General features: G+C 38.5%; 4 protein-coding genes across 5 annotated transcripts; 1 reads left to right on the top strand and 3 right to left on the bottom strand.

Annotated features, from left to right (window-relative positions):
- Positions 1–7,850: 7,850 nt before the first annotated feature.
- Positions 7,851–9,753, bottom strand: LOC149702816 (uncharacterized). Its single transcript, XM_089866708.1, has 4 exons — positions 9,702–9,753; positions 9,472–9,588; positions 9,353–9,395; positions 7,851–9,270 (listed from the first exon to the last, which is right to left on the bottom strand). The coding sequence occupies exons 1-4, from the start codon at positions 9,705–9,707 to the stop codon at positions 7,928–7,930; spliced, it is 1,509 nt and encodes a 502-aa protein (XP_089722834.1). The 5' UTR covers positions 9,708–9,753; the 3' UTR covers positions 7,851–7,927.
- Positions 9,754–14,392: 4,639 nt separating this feature from the next.
- Positions 14,393–15,919, top strand: LOC149702815 (cuticle protein 14-like). Its single transcript, XM_089866732.1, has 4 exons — positions 14,393–14,670; positions 15,124–15,167; positions 15,242–15,331; positions 15,418–15,919. Exons 1-4 carry the CDS (start codon positions 14,541–14,543, stop codon positions 15,604–15,606), a joined length of 453 nt encoding a protein of 150 aa, XP_089722858.1. The 5' UTR covers positions 14,393–14,540; the 3' UTR covers positions 15,607–15,919.
- A 371-nt stretch (positions 15,920–16,290) lies between these two features.
- LOC149702814 (cuticle protein 14-like) lies at positions 16,291–20,348 on the bottom strand. Of its 2 annotated transcripts, XM_089866731.1 has the most exons (4): positions 17,762–20,346; positions 17,454–17,692; positions 16,945–17,031; positions 16,291–16,880 (listed from the first exon to the last, which is right to left on the bottom strand). In XM_089866731.1, the coding sequence occupies exons 2-4, from the start codon at positions 17,457–17,459 to the stop codon at positions 16,494–16,496; spliced, it is 480 nt and encodes a 159-aa protein (XP_089722857.1). In that variant the 5' UTR covers positions 17,460–17,692; positions 17,762–20,346; the 3' UTR covers positions 16,291–16,493. The 2 variants fall into 2 exon arrangements, with proteins under 2 accessions (XP_089722857.1, XP_089722856.1); XM_089866730.1 differs by lacking the exon at positions 17,454–17,692 and having other exon boundaries at positions 17,935–20,348.
- Positions 20,349–20,456: 108 nt separating this feature from the next.
- On the bottom strand, positions 20,457–23,939 carry LOC149702813 (uncharacterized). The gene is made up of 3 exons (XM_089866702.1): positions 22,739–23,939; positions 22,184–22,276; positions 20,457–22,113 (listed from the first exon to the last, which is right to left on the bottom strand). Exons 1-3 carry the CDS (start codon positions 22,772–22,774, stop codon positions 20,554–20,556), a joined length of 1,689 nt encoding a protein of 562 aa, XP_089722828.1. The 5' UTR covers positions 22,775–23,939; the 3' UTR covers positions 20,457–20,553.
- Positions 23,940–24,507: the final 568 nt, after the last annotated feature.

The following is a 24,507-nucleotide window of genomic DNA, read 5'->3' as shown; positions in this document are numbered from 1 at the left end:
AAATGATTCTTTCGGATGTTAAAAACGTTACTCCTTTCCAAGACGACACCTTGGTGGGAGGCTCCTCACATGAAAATCATCTGAGGATTCTTGACGCAGTTCTTACCAAACTAGAGGCACACGGATTAAAGCTTAAAAGGGAGAAATGTAGCTTCATGCAGAAATCCATAGAATTCTTGGGACACAGATTGGACGAAAACGGCATACATCCGCAGGAAGCCAAAATTCAAGCCATAATGAACGCACCTGCACCTACAAATATTGAAACCCTACGCTCATTTTTGGGTCTCATTAATTACTATGCACACTTTCTCCCGGATAATGCAACAAGGCTTGCACCTCTTTATGGACTACTACACAAGAATATTGCTTGGGCATGGGACTACAAGCACCAGGAAGCTTTTCAGGCGGCTAAGGACGCTTTCAAATCATCGAACATCCTTGCCCACTACGATCCATCACGAGAAATATCCCTGGCCTGCGATGCATCGCCGTTTGGAATCGGTGCAGTTTTATCCCACCACATTGACGGACAAGAAAAACCGATTTCTTTCGCCTCAAGAAGCCTAACGTCCGCAGAAAAAAATTATTCTCAATTGGATAAAGAAGCCTTAGCAATCATTTTTGCCGTCAAGAAATTTAAAGACTATCTGTATGGCACTCATTTTACGCTTTATACTGACCATCAACCGTTAGTCACCTTGTTAGCGGCTCACAAACCTGTACCACAAATGGCTGCGGCACGTCTGCAACGCTGGTCACTGATTTTGGCCGCGTATTCCTACACCTTAAAGTTCCGGAAGGGATCGGCGAATGCCAACGCCGACGCTCTAAGTCGCTTACCGCTACCCACGCTAACCACAACGACGCCTGTACCGGCAGAATACGTTTTCGCAGTACGAAGCGTCACGGACAATACACCTATAACGGCGCGTCAGCTCGATGAGGCAACTTGTCAAGACGACACGTTGCGCTCTCTTGGAGACTTCCTCAAAAATGGATGGCCTGCGAAACATACCATCCCAAAGGAGCTGCAACCGTATTACCGCAGAAGAACCGACATATCCAATTTCAACGGAATCTACTTAATGTCTAATCGCGTCATTGTACCAACCATGCATCGGGAACCAATGCTCAGAGAGCTACATCGTTCGCACATGGGTACTGTCCGAATGAAGGCAAATGCACGTTCTTGCATCTGGTGGCCAGGAATAGATACTGACATAGAGAAGACATCCCAACACTGTACGGCATGTCAAGAGCACGCATCATTACCACCCAGAACATACACACCATGGCCTCCCACCAATACACCTTGGAGCCGTGTCCACGTCGATTTCGCCGGCCCGATCGAAAACAAATACCTTCTCATTTTCATCGACAGTCATACCAAATGGCTAGAAGTATTTGTCACCAAATCACAAACGACTCAGACAGTGTTGTCACATTTACGAGACATAGTAGCACGTTATGGAATAATGCCAACTCTTGTATCCGACAACGGACCTTGTTTCGCTAGTACCGAATTTGAAGCCTTCGCTTTGCGATATGGAATTCGTCATGTTACCTCAGCCCCATACCACCCGGCGTCAAACGGATTAGCTGAGAGGGCCGTACGCACGGTTAAAGATCATTTACGGAAAATATCACATCAAGAACTGAATTTCGCGCAACAAGTGGATTCGCTCGAAACACGCATAGCACACATTTTGCTACAGTATCGTCGAACTCCCACAGAGTCAGGAAAATCGCCAGCTGAGCTAATGTTTGGTCGGCAAATAGTATCAAGTTTGGATCTCTGCCATCCAAAATTCCTGATGACATCTGCGAACACAACTGCAGTACATAACAAGAATAAATTTAAACCACAAGACCCAGTCTACGTGCGTAATTATGGCAAAGGAAACAAGTGGCTGAACGGTACCATCGTCAGGCACATCGGACACACTATGTTTCTAATCGACACAGAGTATGGATTATTACGACGCCATAAGAATCAGATACGACAACGCCCGCACTCGGATCATGTTACAAAACCCAAGCCAGTAGACGATCACAACGAACTTCTTTTATGGGGGTCAATACATCAACCATTACCTCTTGCTGAAAATCACCATCTACCAGCTGAAACATCTCGTCGACCACCGGAAGCTGTCCCTGATCCAGCTCCCAATGCTATCCCAAACCAGACAGCGACCAAGGACCGTCAGGCATCAGACGAAACATCCCACGAGACACCTGAGACCATTCGTGATCCACCTTCCAATGAGCTAGACCAGACGACTGCTCCACAAGCGACAGCAGCGGCTACTACCCCAATTGACCATGGACATCTTCCCACAACCCAAACCTGCCTAGAGTCTGCCACACAAGTATCTGAACAGCGCCCTATTGTCACCACTCATCCGAGACCCCAACGAAAGAAGAAACGCCCAAGTCGATATTGTGACTAATGAACTCTAGGGAACCTATATTATTTTACACATAAGTTAAATGAACATTAACGAACTCAAGTATTAACAATATCTTAATAAGGTCTATGAACTTAAAATCTTAGTAATTCATGTATAGCAAGATCAAACGAATTAGCTTTTTTTTCTCGTAGTGAATTATGCTCTTGAGTTAAACAAAAAAAAAAAAAAAAAAAAAAAAAAAAAAAAGGGAGGTATTGTCATGTACGGTAAAATAATAATAGAATGCTTATGTCAGGCCCAGAACAAATATTAGACAGTTAGCCTTGACCCAACCGTAAGGGGGAGCTCTGGGATAAACTAGATGACGTCAGATACGAGTTGACATGTAGAGGTAGCTAAAGAGATATTAATCACTTCATGTACGGGCTTCCTTTGTAAACATTAGAATCTTAACTACGGACTGTTTATTAAGCTATAATAAACTTATTGATTTTATCTTAGTGTTATTACTTCGTGTAACGAACATAACAGATTCATAAATATTTATCGAAAAGGGCGCTTTCAATGGTCGTGCGTTAAGACCGGGAGTTTAGTCTGAATTGTCTTACGCCCATGGGCTCATTATAGATGCTATAGAAAGTGAAGATTTTTAGAGAGAAAAGCCTTCTTCTAAAATTTAAACCGATAAAAGGGAGCTTTACCCAAAACCGGACAATCGTTTCACATCAATCAAGATTAAGGCTAGTTCACATTCGACGCGACGGTAATTTCCACTATGACGGAATTAGAGAAACTTCAAAACCTACGTGATTAGCAAACAAAATGGTGCACTATCTCGACACGTCCTTACTTAGCGCGCTTCAAAACCATGCCTACCTTTTCACCGTCCAAGGTTACAATAAGGTGATAAAGGGGGTTAATTGTAGGTTAATTTTTTACCTAGCAGACGATGTGACGTCATACAAGCTGCTAGCGCTCGTTATTGGCTGGGATATCGGTGCTTCGCTGACGGTTACGGTAAAATTGTTAAGCTAGATTCCCACTCGACCGAAACATACCGACGGAAATCGCCGAGTTCTTAACGTTCTAGAAAACGCATAGTGCGAATCATGCTTCCGAGACTACCCACACGTACAAGAGTAGCTAAGATAGGCGTCTACTCAAACACTCCTTTTATTCATAAAACTTTATTATAAATTAGGAGGCGTAGATCATACTATTATTTTTAAATGTTATTAAATTTATTAGCCCATGCACTCTCATCTATAAATATTTAAATTCTTATAGGAGGAATAAATTATGTACCAGTTAAACTTGGTTCAAATTTCATCTAGATTTTGCTGGTGAATGAAGTTGTCAATTATTGCGCCCAGATGATATGTTACTGATAAGTCTGCCATAAAATAAAGGGTGTATTCTTTGAGTCAGACTTAGTGGAAAGTATCAAAGAACATAATGGAGTCTATAACATTTAGTTTCGGAGGTACGGGCCCCCAAACATTGGCCCCTATAATAAGGAAATTGGCACACATGTGGGGTAAGACAAATCAGAGTACCCATCTTGTTCAGATAACTTCAATAGCCTCCTATCATTAAAGTTTTTAGATTGGAGGCCATTGAAATTGTCTAAACAAGGTAGACAGACTCATATTGTTGCTCTACAAGTGTACCTAATTCCTTTTTGGACGCAAATATATGGGGACCCGTAACTCCGAAACTAAATGTTTCAGATCCCATGTTCTTCGACACTTCTCACTAGGTCTGACCCAAAGAACACATCCTATAATTTATGGCAGGATTAATAGAAACACCCTATATATGTGGGAGGAGTTTGTATAATATCCCTTTATTGACGTCCCATCCAGGTCAAGAAGGTTCATCTTGTTACAAGTAGAAAGGAAATTTCTGCATTGCATCTGTCATTTCCTCTTATTCCAGAACGACAAGCTAATTATTGCACAAAATTGTCAAAAATTACAGCTCGGATTAGGTAAATTCACGCACAATACGAAGTTAATACATCATCATCTATTCAACATAACAAGTTGCTACATAAAGAACAAACACTTACAAATAACCATTTTTATTAAAAATGACGATTTTTAAAACAAATGTCACAAATTAAGACAACCAATTAATACTCTGAAGGTGAAACATAAACTCGTCTTAGTATCCTACTCTGAACTGTCATTAGAAAGTTGAGCTTTTAAGGCTCAATAGGAATATTCTAAGTTCTTAGCTTTCCACAGCGTTAGAGTGTCTGGTAATCGCAAGATCACTTGAGGAGTTCGGGACACACCGGGTTCGTTGCTTTGAACAGTGGCCTTAAAACCATTTTCGTCGGCCACATAGTTGACCACTCGAACATACTGACCATTCGTGAAGCCATAAGTGCCTGCCTTGTTCCCTTGGGCATCTCCAATCTCTCTATGAAATGTCGTCACTCTTGACCCCGTAACTGTTTCGTAGCCAAATGAATAGTGACCGTATTCCTGAGCATGTACATGTAAGGGTATGTTAACAGAAAAATTTCGTTCCCAAAATAGTTTATAAATATTTATGATACTATACGTCTATCAGCGAAAGGAATTGATAAGAGAGAGGAAAGGTTTTACGTAATATAACCCATGACGTCCTGAGGGGAAACGCGACACAAATACAAAATGAGGCTGTATCACGATAAAACGTACCCATTTGAACTTAGCCCTTAGATAATTGGCCTTCACAATGAAGACAAAATGGTTTGCAAGGTTATAATGAGATAAAACGTAAAAAGCAAGAATCCAAGCATCACAAAGCCATTCAGTAAGTGTATTTTCACAGCACAGACGTTTCTGGTGCATAAGAGAAGGCAATGATAGCCTTTCCTGAAAAATCTACCTCTTTGAACAAGGCAAATAATTTTCTAGTCTCTTTCTGTAGTAAGCAGGTGAAAGCATCAGTGAGTCTAACCCTAAATTTTCAAGGCATTTTAATTGCTACATAAAGACAACAGAGTTGATTTGCTTGGAGAAAGTGGTAGGCAAAATGAAAAACATGCATATTCTTCTCCTTGGTGTTCAGTAATTAGCTCTAGGCATGTGGACGAGTAATGCTGACAGTGTTGGCATACAGAACAATACAAAGCGGTAAACCACAGCAAAACATTCATCAGCGTGACTACAACCATGACACACACAATAACTCTACTGTCAAGCAATGTGGGACCCAATTTCATTACATTTTCATGTTTCTATTTGTGTCATAATTACTAGAATATGTTAACACTCACGTCGTATCTCCTGAACTGGACAGAGTTATCAGGTTTTTTGATTATTTTCGGAGTGGGTTTACGAGCTCTGTACAATTCGGTGGTGTGACTTAGGACAACCAGACTTAGTACCGCCAGTAACGTGTGAAAAAGACGAACAATCTAGATTGTAAATGAATAATTATGATAAGAAAAACCATCTTTTTGACCTTGACGTCATCCGCGACAATAAATTAAGCGTTCGTACCACACAGTTTAGCCATAATATTAAAACGGAAAATGATAATTAGCGATATTTCAAGTACAGGTGTCTGAGAAAAAACTGTGTTTTGACGAAGGCTCAGAAAGAACCGTTAAAAGTCCCTATAGTTTTATCGGGGAGCTAAAAAAAACGTTGCTTAAGGGTGTGAGACTAGGAGTGATTAACAGTACAGTCGTTTGATTGGATTAAAAACAATGCTTTAGTTATGACTGTCTGTGAGCACTCCGAACATTCAACGCACGTAAAGAGGGTTCGACGTTGAGACCTTTGTATAATCTATGAATACTAAAACCGACCCAAAGGGTTATTTAGGCCCCTTCTCTATGAAGGAATACTACATAATCTCAAAAGCATTTTGATATGAATGTATAATTTAATCGATTGCAATTCACTGCCCTAGGGCAAGACTTCTCAAATAGTTTAAACACGCTAATGCTAGTAGGGAGGAAGCCAGGAAATGTTAAAAAATGGAAAATACTTCAAAGAAAGGTTTTTATTACCATTATCTCGATGTGTCCCGTGTACACTGTGTCGTTGTATTGAAACTTCTAGGTGTCTTGGTGGATATCGTCTGGGCTTCATAGTAAAGGTTTCGTGGGATTTATAGCTTATTAAGAAATTTCGGCAGCGCGGGCTCAAGGCTCTGTAGAGATTCGACAAAAATGTTTTCAGGGTGAAATGGCACCATGCACAGCTGGTCTCTCCATCGGTTTTATAATACTGGAAAGTGTCTTAAACCTGGGAAGAAAAAACGAGACTTTGTCGTCGCCCTCCGTTTTTTTTCTGTTCGGTTCCTAACATCTTGATAATAGCTTGAATTTTATTAGCCGACTGTTTTTTTATTATCAAAAATACCAGTCAACGATTTAACCGTTTCCGTAATAGGGGGAGGTGCTACAAGTACTTAAAAAAAGTCTGAGAAAACTATCTCCTGAAAAAATACATTTTCCAACTCTTTCACTATGCTATCTAAAATTTAATACATCATCCGTACACTGTGGGAAACTTGGGCAGTTGGTATACCCCAATTTGTCAACTGTACTCCTAGTGTTTCGTGCAAAGGATGCAATGGAGATAAAGGCTTAAGATCCTGGGTACGTTTAGTTACCTTGCGGCCTTTATCAACATTACTTCCCTTCTATGGACATAAGAGACAAACTGCTTGTTGTCGCCGCTATCAAGCAAGGTAATCTTTTATGCTAATGATTGGGTTATGTGTATCGTATGGCATTGGAATTGAGGTTTACGTCGGAAATGAAAGCAGAGTGGTCCCGAGGGCATTTTGCAAATTAGTTTTTCTAAGTTTGTCGTTAGTAGCGTACTGATTTGGATCTTGATGTGTAGTTTTATAAAGTGGCCATGAAGTAAAAAGTAATGGTTCAAGATAAGGCTACTACTAAGCATGTGTACGATCGGTTTGGTTGTGACGAACTGGTTTGTGGTGAGCTTAAGTGCTAGTGAGGTTTAGTTACAACTAATGTCTGGTTCACGTCTCATCTCTAACTTAGCTTCCACAAGATTCAAACCAGTTCATGTTACGTAACTAACCCTGCTTATGGAGGAGGATTTACTTTAAAATTCCTAGAAGAACCCTAGAAAATTACTCTTGAAAGGTTACGTCCGATAAGAAAAGTGCCCATAATTCGAGTACGTGTAGAATTAGTTCGATGGCGGTCGCTCTTCAACTTATAGGTTTATGAAATTTATTTGTAGGTCTATTGTACGCCTGTATGGAAATTTTGGACAACATTTACTACTGATCAAATTGTCATCAGAAGTAATATTTGTTATGTCCGTTTTTGTTCATATTAAAATTTGAATATTGCTTGGTATAAGAGACCTTAAAACAAAAACAACAGCCGAGGAATGGTTTCAATTTTAAAAAAAGCTTTATCACTTTTGTTTATTAAAGAGGATTAATCAAGTTGAAAGACGGATTTTACAAAGACAATACACGTTTAGTAGTTTAAAATAAATTACAGAGAGACGTTATTTATGTCTTTAGATGTAACGGAGTCCGGAGTGGATGGACTTGACTCCAACTTGTTGGGCGGCAATGGGGATTGGGTTGACGCCGTAAGCCAATGGGGTGTGGGCGTAGCTCAAAGGTCCGGTCAAGTAACCCATTGGACTTGGAGCGTAGGCAACTGGACCTACTCCGTATCCATAGGCAGCTGGTCCGTGGGCAATCTTGACGCCTGGGTTAGAGTAGGCAGAGTAAGCGAGAGTAGAGTGTGGACTGGTGTAAGAGCTGTAGCTCAAGGATTGAAATGGGTGGGCCAATTGTTGGTGGACAACTTGAGTGGGAGCTTGGGCAACAGCGATTTGAGCTGGGGCAGCGTGGATAGACTTGCCAACCACTGGGGAAATTTCTTGAACATGTTGGACAGGGGCTACTTGTTGAACGTGTTGGACTTGTTGAACTTGTTGGACATGTTGAACCGGGGCCACTTGTTGGAGGTGTTGAACATGTTGAACGTGTTGAACAACTTGAGCAGGAGCTTGGGCAACAGCGATTTGAGCAGGGGCAGCGTGGATGGACTTAGTTACAACTGGGGCGGCTACTTGTTGGACGTGTTGAACATGGTGAACAGGGGCCACTTGTTGGACGTGTTGAACATGTTGAACGTGTTGAACAACTTGAGCGGGAGCAGCGTGAAGGGACTTGGTTACAACTGGGGCGGCTACTTGTTGAACATGTTGAACAACTTGGGCAGGAGCAGCGGCAACTTCTTGGACGAGAGGTTGAGCTACGGCAACTTGTTGAACAGCGGCGTGTTGGACAAGAGGAGCGGAGTGGGAGACGATTTGGGTAGCTGGGGCAGAGTGAGACAAAACTTGGGTGATTGGTCCGGAAACTTGATGAGTAACAGTGTGTCCCAAAAGATTGTTGTAAGCCAAAGAGGCAGCTGGGCTGGCGTAAGCCACAGATGGGGCAGCGGCAACATGATGAGTCACGTGATGGGTGGTGACAGCGGCTGGGGCTTGAGCAACTTCAATATGGGCAGCTTGGGCAACAGCGACAGGGGCGGCGTGGATGGACTTGGTGGCGGCCAAGACAGGGGCGCTAGCTACTTCAGTCAAAACAGCTGGAGCGTGAATGGACTTGGTAACTACTTGAGCGGGAGCGCCGAGAACAACGGCTTGCTTGTTAATTGTGGTTGAAGCTGGATCTTCAGCAGTGGCGCCAACTCCTGGTTCATTGGACTTAATGTCAGCGCGGAATCCGGCGGCATCAGCTACGTAGTTGACGATTCTTTGACGTCCATCGGCGTCAATGAGTCCGTAACTTCCAACTTTGTTTCCGAAAGAGTCACCAACTTCCTTACGGAAAGTTCCTCCGGCTATAATTAAAAAAGTATAATAATATTAGGTATAGAACTAAGTTAATTCCACTATAATTAAAAATGGAAAAGATAGACTTACTGGTGTGGCCTTCATCGTAGGCAAAAGCGTAGTTACCGAGGTTCTAATTAATAAAATTAATTATCAAAATTTTCTATGCCTCGATCCAAGTTCAAGGAAAAAAAGAGGATCAAACTTACATCTTGAGTACGAGTTTGGGTGCTAACTCCGGTCTCAACTAAAGCAGTGGCTACTGGTTGGGCCACCTGGACAACTCCAGCGTGGGCAACGGCAACCAAAGCGAATAGAGCAAAAACCTTAACGTAGAAACGTTTTATTAGTGAAATATAAACCAAACTCCCTCACTTTTAGTTACCCATTGTTCTGGAAAACTTTTAAAATAAAATCAGATAATTTAATGATCACTTACCTTCATGACTATATCTTGGTAACTCGTTGTACTAAGACACCGAAGCGAGATATGACGGTTAGAGAAAGTTAAATTTCACTTTTATACCCTTTCATAGTTTTTAACTCCTGCGGGGCGTTGGCTTCTGGCCCCACTCCACACCCTCCCCATTCGATTTAAAATTTAAGTACGTGTACTGTTATCCTTCTAACGGTACAATCATAGTCATACCTGATCTGACTATCCCACCAATATCTTCGTATTCTTAAAAATTTAGATTTTTGCGCTTTCAAGGTCCGAACAATCTTCGCTAAAAAGGTGAAAGCGTTGCCAGAGACACAAGAGAGTGGTTGGAACCGAGGTTTTTCCTGACCCATTTTTTCTTTACTCCCAACACTGGCTTACTAAATATCCCTGATGCAAAAAAATTACCACTCCCAGATAATATCATCGTAGGTCGAATTTTCGTTTTAGAAATTGGATTCGCACGTATACAAAGTACATACGTAAGTCTTCCAGAAAATCCCCTAAAACCCAAACCTTCAGTTTCCGAAACTGGATTTAAATTTTTGAATTTTACGCTCCCTTCTCTTTAAACTATTTTTTAAAATATGAAAACACTAGACAAGGGCGTTAAATACTTTCACTCACTTCCAGCTGAGCATTTAAAAATGGGATTCGTCATATGGTTTATCCTCTAAATATTTAAAACCCAAAGTGTAGAAGAAGTATGATACTTGAAGTTAAAAGTCATATTTCTTCAGAAATGATTTTATGTAAAGATAATATTCCTTGTGTTTTAGCTACTTGTTCAATATATTTAACCAGGTTATTATAGAGGTGGCAAGGTGAACCCTTAGTTTCCAGTCTCCACAGTGTAAGGATGAAATTTCGCGTTGAGCAAGTACTAGTAAGCTCAATGTGTCACTTCTAAATTTTATGGGCTAGAAAACAACAAAGTCTAACCTAGCCCTACCATAAACTTAAACAAACCTAACTTAAGCGTAATCAATCCAATCCAAACCTAACCTAAACGTAAACAATCTTAACCTAAGCCTCAACAAAATAATCTTAACCTAAGCCTAAACAAAACAATCTTAACCTAACCTACCCTAAGCCAAACCAAACCAAATCTTAAGCCTAACTAAACCAATCTTAAGCCTAAACAATCCTTACGCAGCCTATTGTAAGTCTAAACAAACTTAACCTAACCAATACCAGTCTTAACATGCTATGACAAGTCATATCCTCATTTCCTGTCCTAATCTAAGAAAACATTTTCACAAGTACTGCTTAAATGCAGGGCTTCTTTATTGGAAACCTATTTATAATCATATGCAGCAACCCCGAAAAACTTCCAGTTGTGAGCTTTCACACAGACTATTGGTAAACATTCTGGCAAAATAATCTTTAATTTCAATTCCTCTTAGAAACGGTTGTTTAGTTAGAACTTAGTTTGAAATCTAGTTTTTCATAGCCCCGGGCGATTTTCTTTCTTTTTACTTTCGTCGTCGTCTTCTTATCATTATTATGAGGCGGGAAAGTGATTAAAATTTCCTTGGAAAATTAATACGTGGGCTATCCTATGGCAGTTTTGCGCGCAAGTACAGTTATTTGATGAAATAGATTCGGTTTAATTTCACCTTCAGTACGTTTTGAAACTAAGTGGAATTGAGGTTATCTTTGCTCCATTTTACTTTCGTTGAATCATTGTTAAAATATGCTAAAAGGAAATTGATCGGAATTTCTTTTAAAATGTTTCATAACCCTGACATTTGTTGTCTTTATAGTTAAAGATTCTTGCGTTGACATAAATTTTACGTTTTGTCACATTTGTTTTATCGCTCCTATAGGCCTAGTTAGTGACGTATTGGTGTCTTACGTTTTGAAACAGGTTTTTAAGCTTTTCATATGCGCAAGTTGTAATGTAAGAAAGAATATTTGTATGTCATATTCATGGTCGGCAGCCAATATTGTGAATAACGAGAGAATAGAAAGATAATGAATTATACGAATGATGTTTCAAGGGTTTGGAGGGTGTAGCATTTAAATGTAATGGGTTTTACCAAAGATACACCATAATAAATTTTATACGACAGTTGAACCAAACAAATTTTAAATTTAAACTAAATTCCACTGAATTGGATAGATATGTGATTCGGTAATGTAACGCGATTTACCAAATACCTTTTTAAAATAAATATTTTTTTGTAATTTTCTTGGCAAATTATCTATAATTTCGGTATTTTTGGCAATAGGAAACTATTGAAGGACACTTGAAGTATAAACATAAGTTTATAAGATATGTTCCTTAAGTTTGTCACTGGTTACTGAGAGCTTGGTGTGAAGTGACGTAGGTGAAGCATCAGATTCTCAAGTTACCCTTACTGCTTATTGCTGTAACTTATCATGTTTTGTAAGATAAACACTTTCATAGCGTTATTAATAGACCGACAGATAAACCTGGGTATTTCGTACTATAATTGCAATTACTTATGACATACCACTATTATTTCTTACCAAATTACACTTGAATTCCAGAAAAAAGTGTAAGGCGGGGCTTATACAAATTATATAATAAGTTCATAAGATATGTTCCCTTAGTTTGTCACTAGTTACTGAGAGTTTGTCATGAAATGATGTAGGTGAAACATCATAGATTCTCGTGAAGCGAAGCCTGATGAGGCCCTGTCAAAGGCTTAGTACAGAATAAATTGGAAGTAAAATTGCGAAACCGAGTGTAGTCAAATCTCGCATCCATCTCGAACTAGCTCTCAATGAGTCTCAGTAGCATAACGAAGTAAAGGTAGTGTCATATTTATGGAGCATAACTTATTATTGGTCTTAACCTATAGTAACAATAACTGTTGATATTTATTTAGCTAATTCAATGGGTGTAGTGGTTAGAATTTTGGCACCATCTAACAATAATTACAAGCATTTTCCTCAGTTATGAAGGTGTAGCAATAACAGGGCTCCTAGTTGTTAATGGTAATGGCACGAATTTTCCAGGTAAAACTTTCAGCAAAACAATTCGCACGAACCTCTCCTCAACACGTAACTCAACTTTCAACCCCTGCGGTAATCAAGCAGACATCAATATTCACGGAGTTGGATTATACAATAAAATAACCACGAATAGCGTTATCAACACCTCCCATGCGCAATTACGCTCGGGAATAAATTAATTCAAATCACCCATAAACCACGCAATTATAAAATCCTTATTGTGGGTCCACATAAAAACTGAGACAGCAAGCACCACCTTACAGGATCTAGATTTCAAGGACTTGCCATTTAAAAACAAACCAAAAGGGGTTTACAAAGCTTACCCACAAAATAAGGGTTTTTCCTTTCGTTTCTATTAATTATAATCCGTTTAAAGGGATACTTAAAACCACCTAGTAGTATTTCATTATATTATCTAGAAACTCCATCCACAATTATTTTATTGGAAAATTTCACCTTGATAAAAAATCTTAAAAATTCCACCACCTCACCATGAATAACTACGTCCATCATTACCCTGTAGTACACTGTCTAAAAGCGACAGGAGCCATATTTATATTCGTGTGACGTAAATTTTATAACCAGTAACAAGCAAACCATGTTATTGGGGCGTGTCATTCGGTTTCTGGTAGCAGACGGCATAGTCCACTCCAATATAGAGCTATCTTAGAAACCTTAGTGTGACGTCACCCATGATATTTGCCTATAGAACCAAAGCGGTAACAAACATGGCTGCCTACTGAAAATGTTTATCCTGTGACGTTTTACCTAGGCACTGACGTCACAACTGAGATAGCTCTATGCTCTATTGTACTCGCGTACGCAAGTTGCAGATGCTATATGTTGGGCAAACAGATTGCATTGGGTTGGCTATGCTGCTCGTGCAGTATGATTGCCGAGCAGCTTGCGTCCGTGAGGGCAATAATTGGCTCCACCTATCGCCGAGTAAGAGGCGACCTAGCGTAAGCATGTTAGTTATTCATGTTACAGAAATAAATTCATGATATAAGTAATGGGTACCCAGTATGATATATTTTCAAATTCCACGGCCATCTTTAAAAATGGCGGCCATACCGTCAGTACGTTCTATCTTAAATGAATGAAATTTAGTAAAATGGTTCACTATATCTTTTCGATGGGATTCATACTTATAAAGATTAGGGTAATTTCTTGGTATAAATCTCTCATTTATTAAAAGTTCTCATTTAGGTATCCTTTAAACGTTAAAGCACACCAAACCTTTATATAAGGGTGTGGTACAAGCACGTACGGAATTTTCGACCTTCACGGACTCTGAGGTCTCAATACATCTTGAACTCTATTCGCAAAGATTGTTATACATTTTGTCTGGGACGAAAAATTAAAATTTTCCCCAATGCTCGTTCGACCTTGGCCATTAAATAAGAAATTCACGATTTTTTTATTTGATTTTTTGATATGCCTAACAAAGTTCATTATTTTCTAACCCCTAAACTTTATTATACGACACACAAAGATTACGCCCATTTATTATTTCTAGATTAGACGGTCATGTTTGATGTGCCTTAAGTTAGTAATATGATCTTTCTCTCCATCGTTTACAGTTTTTTTATATCCCTACCCATTTTGAGGGAGGTCCTTTTATAAATTAAACAATGCTTATAACGGTGGACAAGTCCGTTATTGCACGGGGTATATAAGGACTCTCATGGAACCGTAAGTGATTCATAATTTTGGATTTAACAAAACCGATACACGAAAATGAAGGTTCGTTAACTATATGGCTTGTTACTTAAGGTGTTTTATCGATACTAATTCGAATGCAATTTTGTTTAGGTTATTATTGTTCTGTGCGCACTTGCATCGTGCACTATGGCCGGGGTCGTTGCACCTGTAGCTCCCGTTGCAATTGCTAGTCTCGATACTGGAGTCAGCACTAATCATAGAAGTCAGGACCATGTTGGCAACTACGTTTTCGGATATGATATTGCACATGCAACAGGTCAGTGATTTTATTAACGCAATTTGAAACAGAGAGAGAATTTAGTTTTTCGTTTGGGTACAAATTATAAGAGACAACTGCCCACTCTCATTGTAGTCAATTATCCTTTAAATTTGCTGATGTCATATTCTTTGAATGCTATCTATGGTTTTCTATCGTGTTAAATGGGTGGTTCAGCATTAATATCGACCAGTGCCTCTGTACAGTACCACTATTTGAGAGTATCAGTATTTAAAGGGAGTACAAAGGGACTGAAAATTAGGCTTAGTAATCTAGTTTTAATACCATGTTTAATAGATATTAAGGGAAAATGGAATTAGTTACGTTAACGAACAAGCAGGGGTATTGCTTTCATACGTTTTTATGAACCCCTTTAATTCGATTTGAATATTGTAGGCCTAATCCTTCGTGTTTATTAGCTTTCTTCTCTTTTTAATGATTTTCTATCTTCAGGTGGTAATTTCCGCAAAGAGGTTGGTGATATTTACGGAAACAAGGTAATGGTTACTCAATTTAACCACAATTAAATATTCCTAATTACAATAACTTATATATTTGTTATGGAAATTAGGTTGGAAGTTACGGCCTAACAGACATAGATGGACGCATTCGTATTGTTAATTACGTTGCTGATGCTAATGGTTTCCGAGTAGACATTAAGGTTAGTTGAACTATTTTTTCGAGTTCACAAAAAGGGTTATTGATAGCGTATTTAATGATACTAACGAAATATTGTACTCCTAACAGAGTAACGAACCAGGTGTGGGTATTGAGGACCCTGCAGCCAGTACCATCAATAAGGACTTGGTTGTGGCGCCTGCTGGACAATACGCCAGTTACATCGCTGCACCTTCTCCACTATTTGCCCAACGATTCGCTGCTGCCCATCATGCTCTATACGCTCCTCATCTTGGCAATTACGGAGTCCGCGTATAAATTCCTTTTCAATTATTATAAATTACTGACTGTATATAATTGCTCAAAGCTAGCTAAAAGCAAAATACGTGTAAAATTAGAGCTTATCATAATGTACAGTTATCCGACTTAGTCGGAGTCAACTTTATGGTAAATCTTGCATCAATGGGTTCAAAGGTGATTTCACGCTAAAGTACAAAACTTAAAAACTCTACCTATGGGATGCAAAGGCAAAAATTTAATCGCTTCGCCTCAGGGAATTATGGGAATATATCCTTATGACTGGTAAACTAGTATCTAAATGTACAAAACAACCTCTTTTTTGGTTTTCACAATATGGTGTAGCAAGGGCTTGCAAATAAACTATTTTTATTATATATCGCTAAATTGATTTGTTAATTTCTTTGGTTTCTTTCATATTTAAATTATAATAAACTTTACTATAAAATTCCTTTAACTAGTCCATAATAAATTTTACTATAAAATCCCTTTAACTAGACTATAATAAATTTTACTATAAAATCCCTTAAATAGTCTATAATAAACTTTACTATAAAATACCTTTAAATAGTCTATAATAAACTACACTATGAACTTCTTGACTCCGATATTTTTCTATCTGATAAAATGGGTTGATATACATCAGATATGCGGAAGAAATGTTGGGAAAACAAATTGCCATGTGCGTAGACTTTATTGGCAACAATTGCAATAACAAAAACATAACAGTAAACAAAATAAACAAGAAGTTATAACAAAGAATCGATTGTTAATTAACAATAATATGCAATTGAATCTTAACTTTATAACAAGAAACAAAAAGGTGAACACATTTTGTACATTTTGAGGGTTTGGATTTTCGTTAATGGTTAGTGAAAGTACTTCGGTTTGCGCGAACAATTACCTTGTTAGAAACGGAAGCCATAAGCGTAAGGACCATGTTGAACAACGCTGTTGTAGGCAATTGGAATACCAGCGGCGTTGACGGCCGAAGTGAAAGCGGCACCAGCTGGTACAGCGGCGTAAGAGACGGCCGGAGCAGGTTGGGCAACGATTGGGCTACCACTTAAAGATGCATCGGCTGGACTCTTACTGGCATCGACTCCTTGTTCGTTGCTGCTAATAGTGGCTCGGAATCCATTGGCATCAGCAACGTAGCTGACAATTCTTCGACGACCATCAGCGTCGGTCAAACCGTAGCTTCCAATTTTGACGTCCTTGCTACCACTCTCGCGACGGAAGGTTCCACCAGTTGCGTGTCCCTCGTTATATCCGAAGTTGTAGTTACCCAAACCCTATTGCAATTGCAAACTTTTAATTAGTTTCAAGTGACTTGTGAAAAATTTAAGGATAACTGACATCTTGGGCGTTGTAAGTAGCGCTGGAACCTCCTTGAATGACCGGTGTGGCGCAAGCTACGGCAACAATGGCGGCTAAGATAATGACCTGGAAAATTAAAGAACAATTCGTAATTAAGAGAGTTTGTGATGATCTTAATGAAGCCAGAATGAAAACTTTGCATTTAATAATTTGTTCCCCGCAAAAATCTAAAGAGTTAACACCGGAAGTGAATGTACCACGAACTTTAAGTCGGGTTTATTGGCGCCCCTTGCACATTGACTGTTCATCTACAAAACCGCTAATATTACTATTACTATCTGATGAGAAAAGCCCGTGGGGAACAAGAAAGAGCATCATTTGATGGGTCTCAATGGACCACAGCTCAGTTTTGACTTGTAGCAACATTATGGTAAAGTCATGTTGGGCTTTAATTCCTGCATAGAATGCAAGGGAACCTAGCCATAATGGTACTACTTCGAGTCAAGAATCTATTTGAACCCAAGACTTGAATTAGAAAGCAATCTCACCTGCATGACTGAAAGTTCTGGGTGTTTTACGCTAAAAGCCTAAGGGATGAAGACCTCAAAGTGAAGATACAACAGAAGAGGATTCCCTATTTATACTTTTTCGTTATTTGAATTTTTCTCTCATTTAAAGAAACCACCCAAGTTGGGGCCGCGACAAAGCAGCACCACGTGGTTTTTTGTCTTAGCCTCCAGGGCTGAGGATCCTCCAAATACCAATCAGACGGTTTTTAAAAACTTGTCTAAAACGATTTAGGGTGGTATAAGTTTCAAAAATATTCAGTGAAACCCCCTAAATTGTCGGCGTCTACCTAATTTAAATTATCGGTTCTTCGTTACCATTCCTTCCTCACCCCCATTCACTAATTTCGGTGTATTTTGCATTAAGGTACTTGATTACCAAAAGAACCCTGGTATTTGCTTTCACCCCCATTCTTCTTTGTCGCTATTTTCGAATGTTAAAAAGAAAAGCGAAAGCGTATACTTTTAGGAAAAATGCCATCAGAAGATATTTTCGATTTCGTTTTCAAAATCCGGGCGACGCGTCTTGGTTTAATGTAACCTTGATCTACTTAAACGTTTTCTTGGGTGTGGTTCACTTTCCAAGCCCTTATAGATTAAGCCGACTATCAAGCCTTTCGGTACTAAAAAACCTTGAAAATATTAATTTTTTTCTTTTGGTTTTTAGTTTAAATAAAAAAAATTCGATGCAATTAAAAAAATAACCATTTATATCAATTATAACTTGAGAGTTCTTAAAGGGTTAATGAAGTTAGAGATGTTGTTTATAAGGTTCGAATAATAATACTTTAATCATAAGTTTATAAGATGTGTCTCTGGTTACTGAGAGCTTGTCATGGAGTGGCGAAGGTGAAACGTTATAGATTCTCGTAAAGTGGCGCAAGAAGAGGCGCTGTCAAACTCTTATTACAGACTAAAAAGGAAGATTGACTGCAAAACCAAGTGTCTTAAATTCAGCATCGTTGTCGAACTAGCTCTCAGTATCTCTAGCATTCCGAAGTATAGGTAGTGTCATACTTATGGAACATATCTTATAAGCTTATGCTGTAATAAATACGAAATCGGAGATAAGCATAAACACAGATTTTAGTACTCTATTCAACAATATGTAATATTATAACTTCTAATTCCTGTTAGAGTTTAAAGCTACATTGTTATATTGTTTTAACAATTGCGCTTCATTAACCCTTTAAAATTTGGCGTCTAGAGATCCATTTCGTGCGAATTTTAATGATTTTTCTGAAAATTATTAAAACAATTATAATCACTTTCTAATGCTTAAGAAACATACTTTAGTGTCCCTCAAACATGTTAACTCTCACTTAATTATTTTTAACTCCATTTTTTCCGTAATTAAATGTTTTATTTATATTTCTAACAAAAGCAGCTAGAAATTCTTGAGTTAATCGTTACTAGTAATGTGAATTCTTTTAGTATCTGTTTTGAGAAACTTTAAATATAATGTACGGCGTAGCTGTTTTCAAATAAAAACAAATGTACACCTTGATCATAGCTGCCAATAAAAACTGACTAATAATTATCCCGACCTGTTTGGAAAGTTTTGAATTGATGCCAATTTCGTGCACGTGAAGTGTAAGCAATAAACATTACGAAATTCAAAACAATTTTTTTTTAAATATCTTCAAATCTTAAAGTTGGTTTGTTTATTTATTTGTTTGTTTATCTTTATAGTGAAAAACCATAAAAATAAAGCTGATAATTTCGACAGAATTGTAGGTATGAGAGAAACCATTAAAATATTGTAAAATAATAGAATAACTCCAATTGTAGGACAATAAATTGTAGTTATAACTGGAGATGAAGTCTAATTAAGGGTGTTAAGAAGCTCTGAGTAATACTTTTATGTCTTAGTTAAATTGATTTAAATATCGCACATTTTTTCACGTCCATGGAATATAACTAGAATCTTCTAGAACGATGAGAACCCACACTTTTTAAAAAAGAAAAAGCCTTTGGGGTTTGAAAGGTTAGTAACTGATTATAATTAGTTCATTTCGAAAACTTTGTTAACTCCCCTGGGCGGGTTTTTGTCATTCTTTGGCGACGTTTTTCTCTTACGATTTTTGACAAATATTCTTTTGGCATCCAGCCTTGAAATTTTATCCTTTAAGTGCAGTTTTTTTAACTGTACTTAAAGTTTCAAAAGCTTAATTAATTAGAAATAGTGTAGTGTTTTTTTATTTTTTGATAAAGTTAATTTAATAATGATATATACCGAGATTTTTAGATTATTAATTGACCTAATTCATGATAAGACTTAATTAACCAAACGATTTAATTATATGTATCTAGATAACAATGTATGCGAAGAAAAATGCAAATTAACTACCTACCTTATTTGGGCATCGAAATTATTAAAATAATAAGCTTAATTAACCTCTTTAAAATTGTTAATCTGAACAGGATTTGTTTAATTAATAACTTTGAAAACCACATCGGAAAGAGTGAAAACGAGGCATAGGAGATTTTGGTTCAAGCTTTTCTTTTGAAGTTTGGTCTACGTTTTCCTAAAATATATTAACATAAATACTAGCGGCTCATGAAATATAAAAATTATACCCTCATGCTTTTATCATGATTATAAAATAATACTGTCCTTCGGTGGGGAAATAAGGCCAATTAGATACAATTAGTCTTACAATAAAACATATAGGAGGCGAAAAATCACCAATAATTAAAAATTACTATGTAAATGTCAAGGTTTTTCAATACGATACAAAACTAACATCCTCTAGAATTTAATCAGTAGATAAACGCTACCCCAAACTTTGTCCCTAAAGCAATTATCGAGACCGTTATTTGGGAACCCACGCGTCTAACGGAATCCAAAAAACGTGCCTCGACCTCTGTTTTTCTATTTCTGCATTTTTTTGAAGCAATTATACTCGAATTACATATCGAGAAGAAAAAAAACGTGTAAGACTAAACTGGTTTTGTGAATATTGAGGAAAAATATCGTATAATTTGGCAACTGAAACATTTATTGGCAGCGAAAATGACTTATACAATAATTAAGGATGAAAATTAAAAATGACAAAAAAATGCTTATGCAATAAATGGTTTACCACCATGCGGGAACCGAAGACCAAGATCTGTCAGGAGTGTTGGAAGGACTTCCAGACGGACCATTATCAACACCGCTTACTGTTCCTTGATTTTGGTTTTGATTGGAATTGGAATTGGACCACCCCGTGGAATAGGCACCAAGTTTTGCTATTTTCTTAGCCCCTGCCCATGAAGGGTTGACTTCCGATTGGGTCCAACTGGTAGCAGGCCAACTTGAGGAATAAACTACCGGAACCTTGAACATATTATGAAGGGCTAGTGGGTGGTAATTTTGCGATGAATCCGAGGAAGGCCATCCGCCCGAATAGTGTCCGAAACGTTTCCCTAGAGTTTCTCCAATTTTAAGGCTTCCGTTCCTCAATGAGTCCAAATGATGATGAAGTCCGTAAGTGTAAACGGGTCTAGAGTCAACCTTCCTGACATCTTGAATGTAATGAACTGGGAGAGGTAAAGCGGGAAGTATTTTATAAACTCCTACGTTTCGATTCTGATTGGTTTCATCTTTCTTGACTGTCTCTCCTTGACCAACGTTGCTGGTGTCAGAACTTCCGGTGTTTTGCCAGTTACTACTAACGTAATGTATATGAGGATGTAGAAGAGGAAGAGGTGGAAGTTCGAATCTTTTAATGAATGGATGAGCTCCCCAACTGTACTGAGGCGCTTGTTGTTGCTGTTGTTGTTGTTGTCCATTTGGATTATACTCAACATCAACTTTCCTGGTGTCTTCGGGTAGTCCAATGGCGTAATGTCTGCCAAGAGCGTAGTGTTGTGCCGTACCACCTCCTTGTTGTTGTTGTTGTTGACTTGGGACATACTGAACGGGCGAAATATGACGTCCAAGCTTTCTGATTTCGTCAGGTGTTGGCCAGCCTGAAGAGTAAGCGATCGGTTGTGGTTGCCCCGCGGAATATAGTGACGGACCAGATGGAACAGCTTGAGCTAAGGGTTCCGAGTAATGTGGTGCGGACATCGATGGGATTTTTCGTACTATACCTTCTTCTTTAATATGGGAACCTTTTGTTCTTTGCTGTTGTCCCTCATCGACCCCTTCCTCAAAGGACACGTCTTCAGAGTAGTAAATTGCTGCTGGTGGGGCTTGTTCACTTGGTTTTATTGGCGCCGCAGAATCACTCGGTTGTCCTGGTGCAATAGATTCAATTGGTTTTCTTTGACCCTTGTCATGTTTCCTCAACGTCACACGTACACGAGTGGGCGAATCTTCTCTCGTGGCACCCCCAGCATAGTAATGGAAAACCGGTGCGTGTTTGACGTGATATTTTACCGGTGCCACTTCTACAACCTTAGCGTTGGTAACGGATACAGCTTGAGGAGTTCCGGAAGAATCTGGTGAAGCGGTATCTGAACCGTCAGTCGCTTTGATTTGGGCTCGGAAGCCATTTTCGTCCGCTACGTAACTGACGACTCTGGTGTTGCCTTTATCGTCTTTAATGCCGTAGCTCCCGACTTTGGCTCCGGATTTGTCCCCTGATTCGCTACGGAAAGTTCCTGAAGAACCAACTCGTTCATTGTAGGCGAATTGATAGTTACCTTGTCCCTAAGTCATAAAAATACATTGTCAAAATCCATATAACCAATAAATGAGATAAGTATATTCTTTAACTCACGTCATCCTTACTGAAGACCCTGCTAATGCCTCCAACAGGAACGTGTTCCGGCACTGCCGTAACTAAAGCCACCAACGCAGCGACCAGTACAGACTGTTCAATAAGTAAAATCAGAAGGGGATTATAGAAGGATGACATTCTGTATACTCTTAATACTTTTGTTATCTAACATGATTCTTCCCAGGCTCACCCTGTTTGATCAAACTTCAGAAGGGCATCGTACCATGGGGTGAATTCTAAAACTGTTTGGTACTAAATCATTAGCAATCAGTCCACAAACCTAGTCTTGATGTGGGACAAAAAATCCACAAGCGCACCTTGGCAAACCGATAAGCGTAGGTGATTGGGAAGAATCATGTTACAATTACACAATTTTGAGGTACACTTCTCTAGAATAGAAGTTTTATATACTTCGGGTAAAATTTAAACTATTGGTTAATCTTCATTCCAAAAGAACTGAGACATTGTTGTCACTCTATTGTGCCCCAAAAGTGTACCACAAAAGATTAAGGTCTATTTCTTACATTTCATTTCTTGAATTATAAAAGCTCTTACCTTCATGGCTGTCCAAATACTAACAACTAATCTCATCCCATGAAGATGCTCCTCTATTTATAACCACTATCAGGTCTATAGTGATGCACCCCTTTTTCCGATGCTGGCCCCTTACTTAGACAACCAGAATAAAAAATGTATCCCGGGCAAAATTACCAGTCTCATTTTCTTCCAAACCCGTCTGATACCAGATTCTTACGGACAGTGCAGGAGCGGGGATAAAGATTAAGGGGCAGTCCTAGGTAACACCGAGTTGCACCTTCATTCCATGCACCCCAATGGCGCCAATAAGCTTAAAAAAAATCGTATTTATCAGTACAACAACGTGAATGACCTGTTCTTGTTTACAACGCGTAACAAGAGTCCCGGACGCCTTTTTAAATCTATGCTAATGTATTAATATTCGAACAAAAGTCTACAGATATCGAGAAAAATTCTTGGTATTCAAAAAGAAGATTATGCATGTTCTTTCTCATTGGTCCACGACAAGTATGTAATTTAAATGGTACCCCTAGGGTGGAAACTTTAAAAATCCTCCTGTCTATCTATAGCTGATTAACCTTAAGGGCACGAAGACGTTCCATAATCATGAAAGGGAAAGTTAATAACTTTTTCTTTATGTATCAAATAATGACGTTATCTTGAATGTACTTCAAAACTAAGGGTTTTCTTTTTAGTAATATCGTTTTTTCTCATTTTCATCTCTACTACTTTCGTTTGAACGTCCCTGAACTTGATCTTGGTGGTGTGGAACTTCTCTTTTAAGTCGATCCAGCTTGTATACGGCCTTCTGACCGAATTCTAATAACGTGTTCTCCTATCCAAAGCCTTCGAGCTTAGCGCGACAATTTTTTATGGCGTGATGTGGCTTAGTGACAAATATTATGTCATTAAATTGTTGTATATTCTTTCATTCTTTCTTACGTAACGTTGAGTAATTGTTATTTAAATACACCTCGATTCTTCGTGATTTTAATAATTATGCTAATTAGTTCCACGTTTGGTCATTAGCATAAATTTGTCAATGATTAATTAAAGTCTGCCCTACAATGACGTAGGTGAAAAGAAAGAGAACTTCTAAATACACCGATCAAATTCAACTAATAACTAATTGCAGAGTGAGTCAGGCTCGTAAGTGAGATTGCGTTTCCGTTTTCTTGGATTTCATCCTCTGTACGAAAGCTGTGTAATTACACGAAGGTGCAAACTGGCAAAACAATATACAATATTTCATAACCCAATCACTTTTTGCAAGTTTCACTTAGAAGTGTAAGAACTTTGGATTTTTAAGAAATTTATGGAATTGTTTTGATTAAGTGATATCACGAATATATACAGCATACTAGGAACCATTGTGCCCCCATATATCCCATATTCATATCTATGCGGGTTTGTGGGCCGTCACGTGTTACATTTACGACGTCTTTCTTACTGTGATTTTATTATTTGGTAGCTACGCGAGGTCAAGCGCGCTCAAAGTGCAACTCGCAGTGAGAAAGATTATTCGCGAGGTCAAATTCGTCATACATAATGATTAGCCTAGCTCCTCCCACAAAATCCGCCTAGATACGTTGAGAAAATGGCTTCACAATGATTCCAATTAGCTATATTCATTCCTGGTGATAGCTCTATTCCGAACCTGATAATTTTAGTTGAATTCAATATTAAGGAGTATCAAATTACGACGGAAAAGATTTTTTGTCTGAATTTGCTTTCTTACAAACCAATTTTGATTGGAGACAATCCATTCGGCATGCATATATTAGAAT

The sequence above is a fragment of the Phalangium opilio genome, unplaced genomic scaffold (assembly GCF_054372755.1).
Source record: "Phalangium opilio isolate 3A_F unplaced genomic scaffold, DU_Popi_V2 ptg000017l_1, whole genome shotgun sequence".
Taxonomy (NCBI): domain Eukaryota; kingdom Metazoa; phylum Arthropoda; class Arachnida; order Opiliones; family Phalangiidae; genus Phalangium; species Phalangium opilio.
The sequence above is the reverse complement of the archived record's forward strand: the minus strand, read 5'-3'. Positions and strand labels throughout refer to the sequence as shown.

Excerpts from the sequence above, each read along its gene's own strand:
- LOC149702814 (XM_089866730.1), bottom strand. Across the intron at positions 16,881-16,944 it reads CTACTTACAACGCCCAAGAT|GGTTTGGGTAACTACAACTT; the intron begins GTCAGTTATCCT and ends CAATTGCAATAG.
- LOC149702815 (XM_089866732.1), top strand. The coding sequence starts at position 14,541 with ATGGCCGGGGTCGTTGCACCTGTAGCTCCCGTTGCAATTGCTAGTCTC. Across the intron at positions 15,168-15,241 it reads GTGATATTTACGGAAACAAG|GTTGGAAGTTACGGCCTAAC; the intron begins GTAATGGTTACT and ends TATGGAAATTAG. Across the intron at positions 15,332-15,417 it reads GTTTCCGAGTAGACATTAAG|AGTAACGAACCAGGTGTGGG; the intron begins GTTAGTTGAACT and ends TACTCCTAACAG.
- LOC149702813 (XM_089866702.1), bottom strand. The coding sequence starts at position 22,774 with ATGAGATTAGTTGTTAGTATTTGGACAGCCATGAAG. Across the intron at positions 22,277-22,738 it reads GTATTTGGACAGCCATGAAG|TCTGTACTGGTCGCTGCGTT; the intron begins GTAAGAGCTTTT and ends CTTATTGAACAG. Across the intron at positions 22,114-22,183 it reads GGGTCTTCAGTAAGGATGAC|GGACAAGGTAACTATCAATT; the intron begins GTGAGTTAAAGA and ends TTTATGACTTAG.
- LOC149702816 (XM_089866708.1), bottom strand. Across the intron at positions 9,396-9,471 it reads CCCAAACTCGTACTCAAGAT|AACCTCGGTAACTACGCTTT; the intron begins GTAAGTTTGATC and ends TTTATTAATTAG. Across the intron at positions 9,271-9,352 it reads CTACGATGAAGGCCACACCA|CCGGAGGAACTTTCCGTAAG; the intron begins GTAAGTCTATCT and ends TTTTAATTATAG.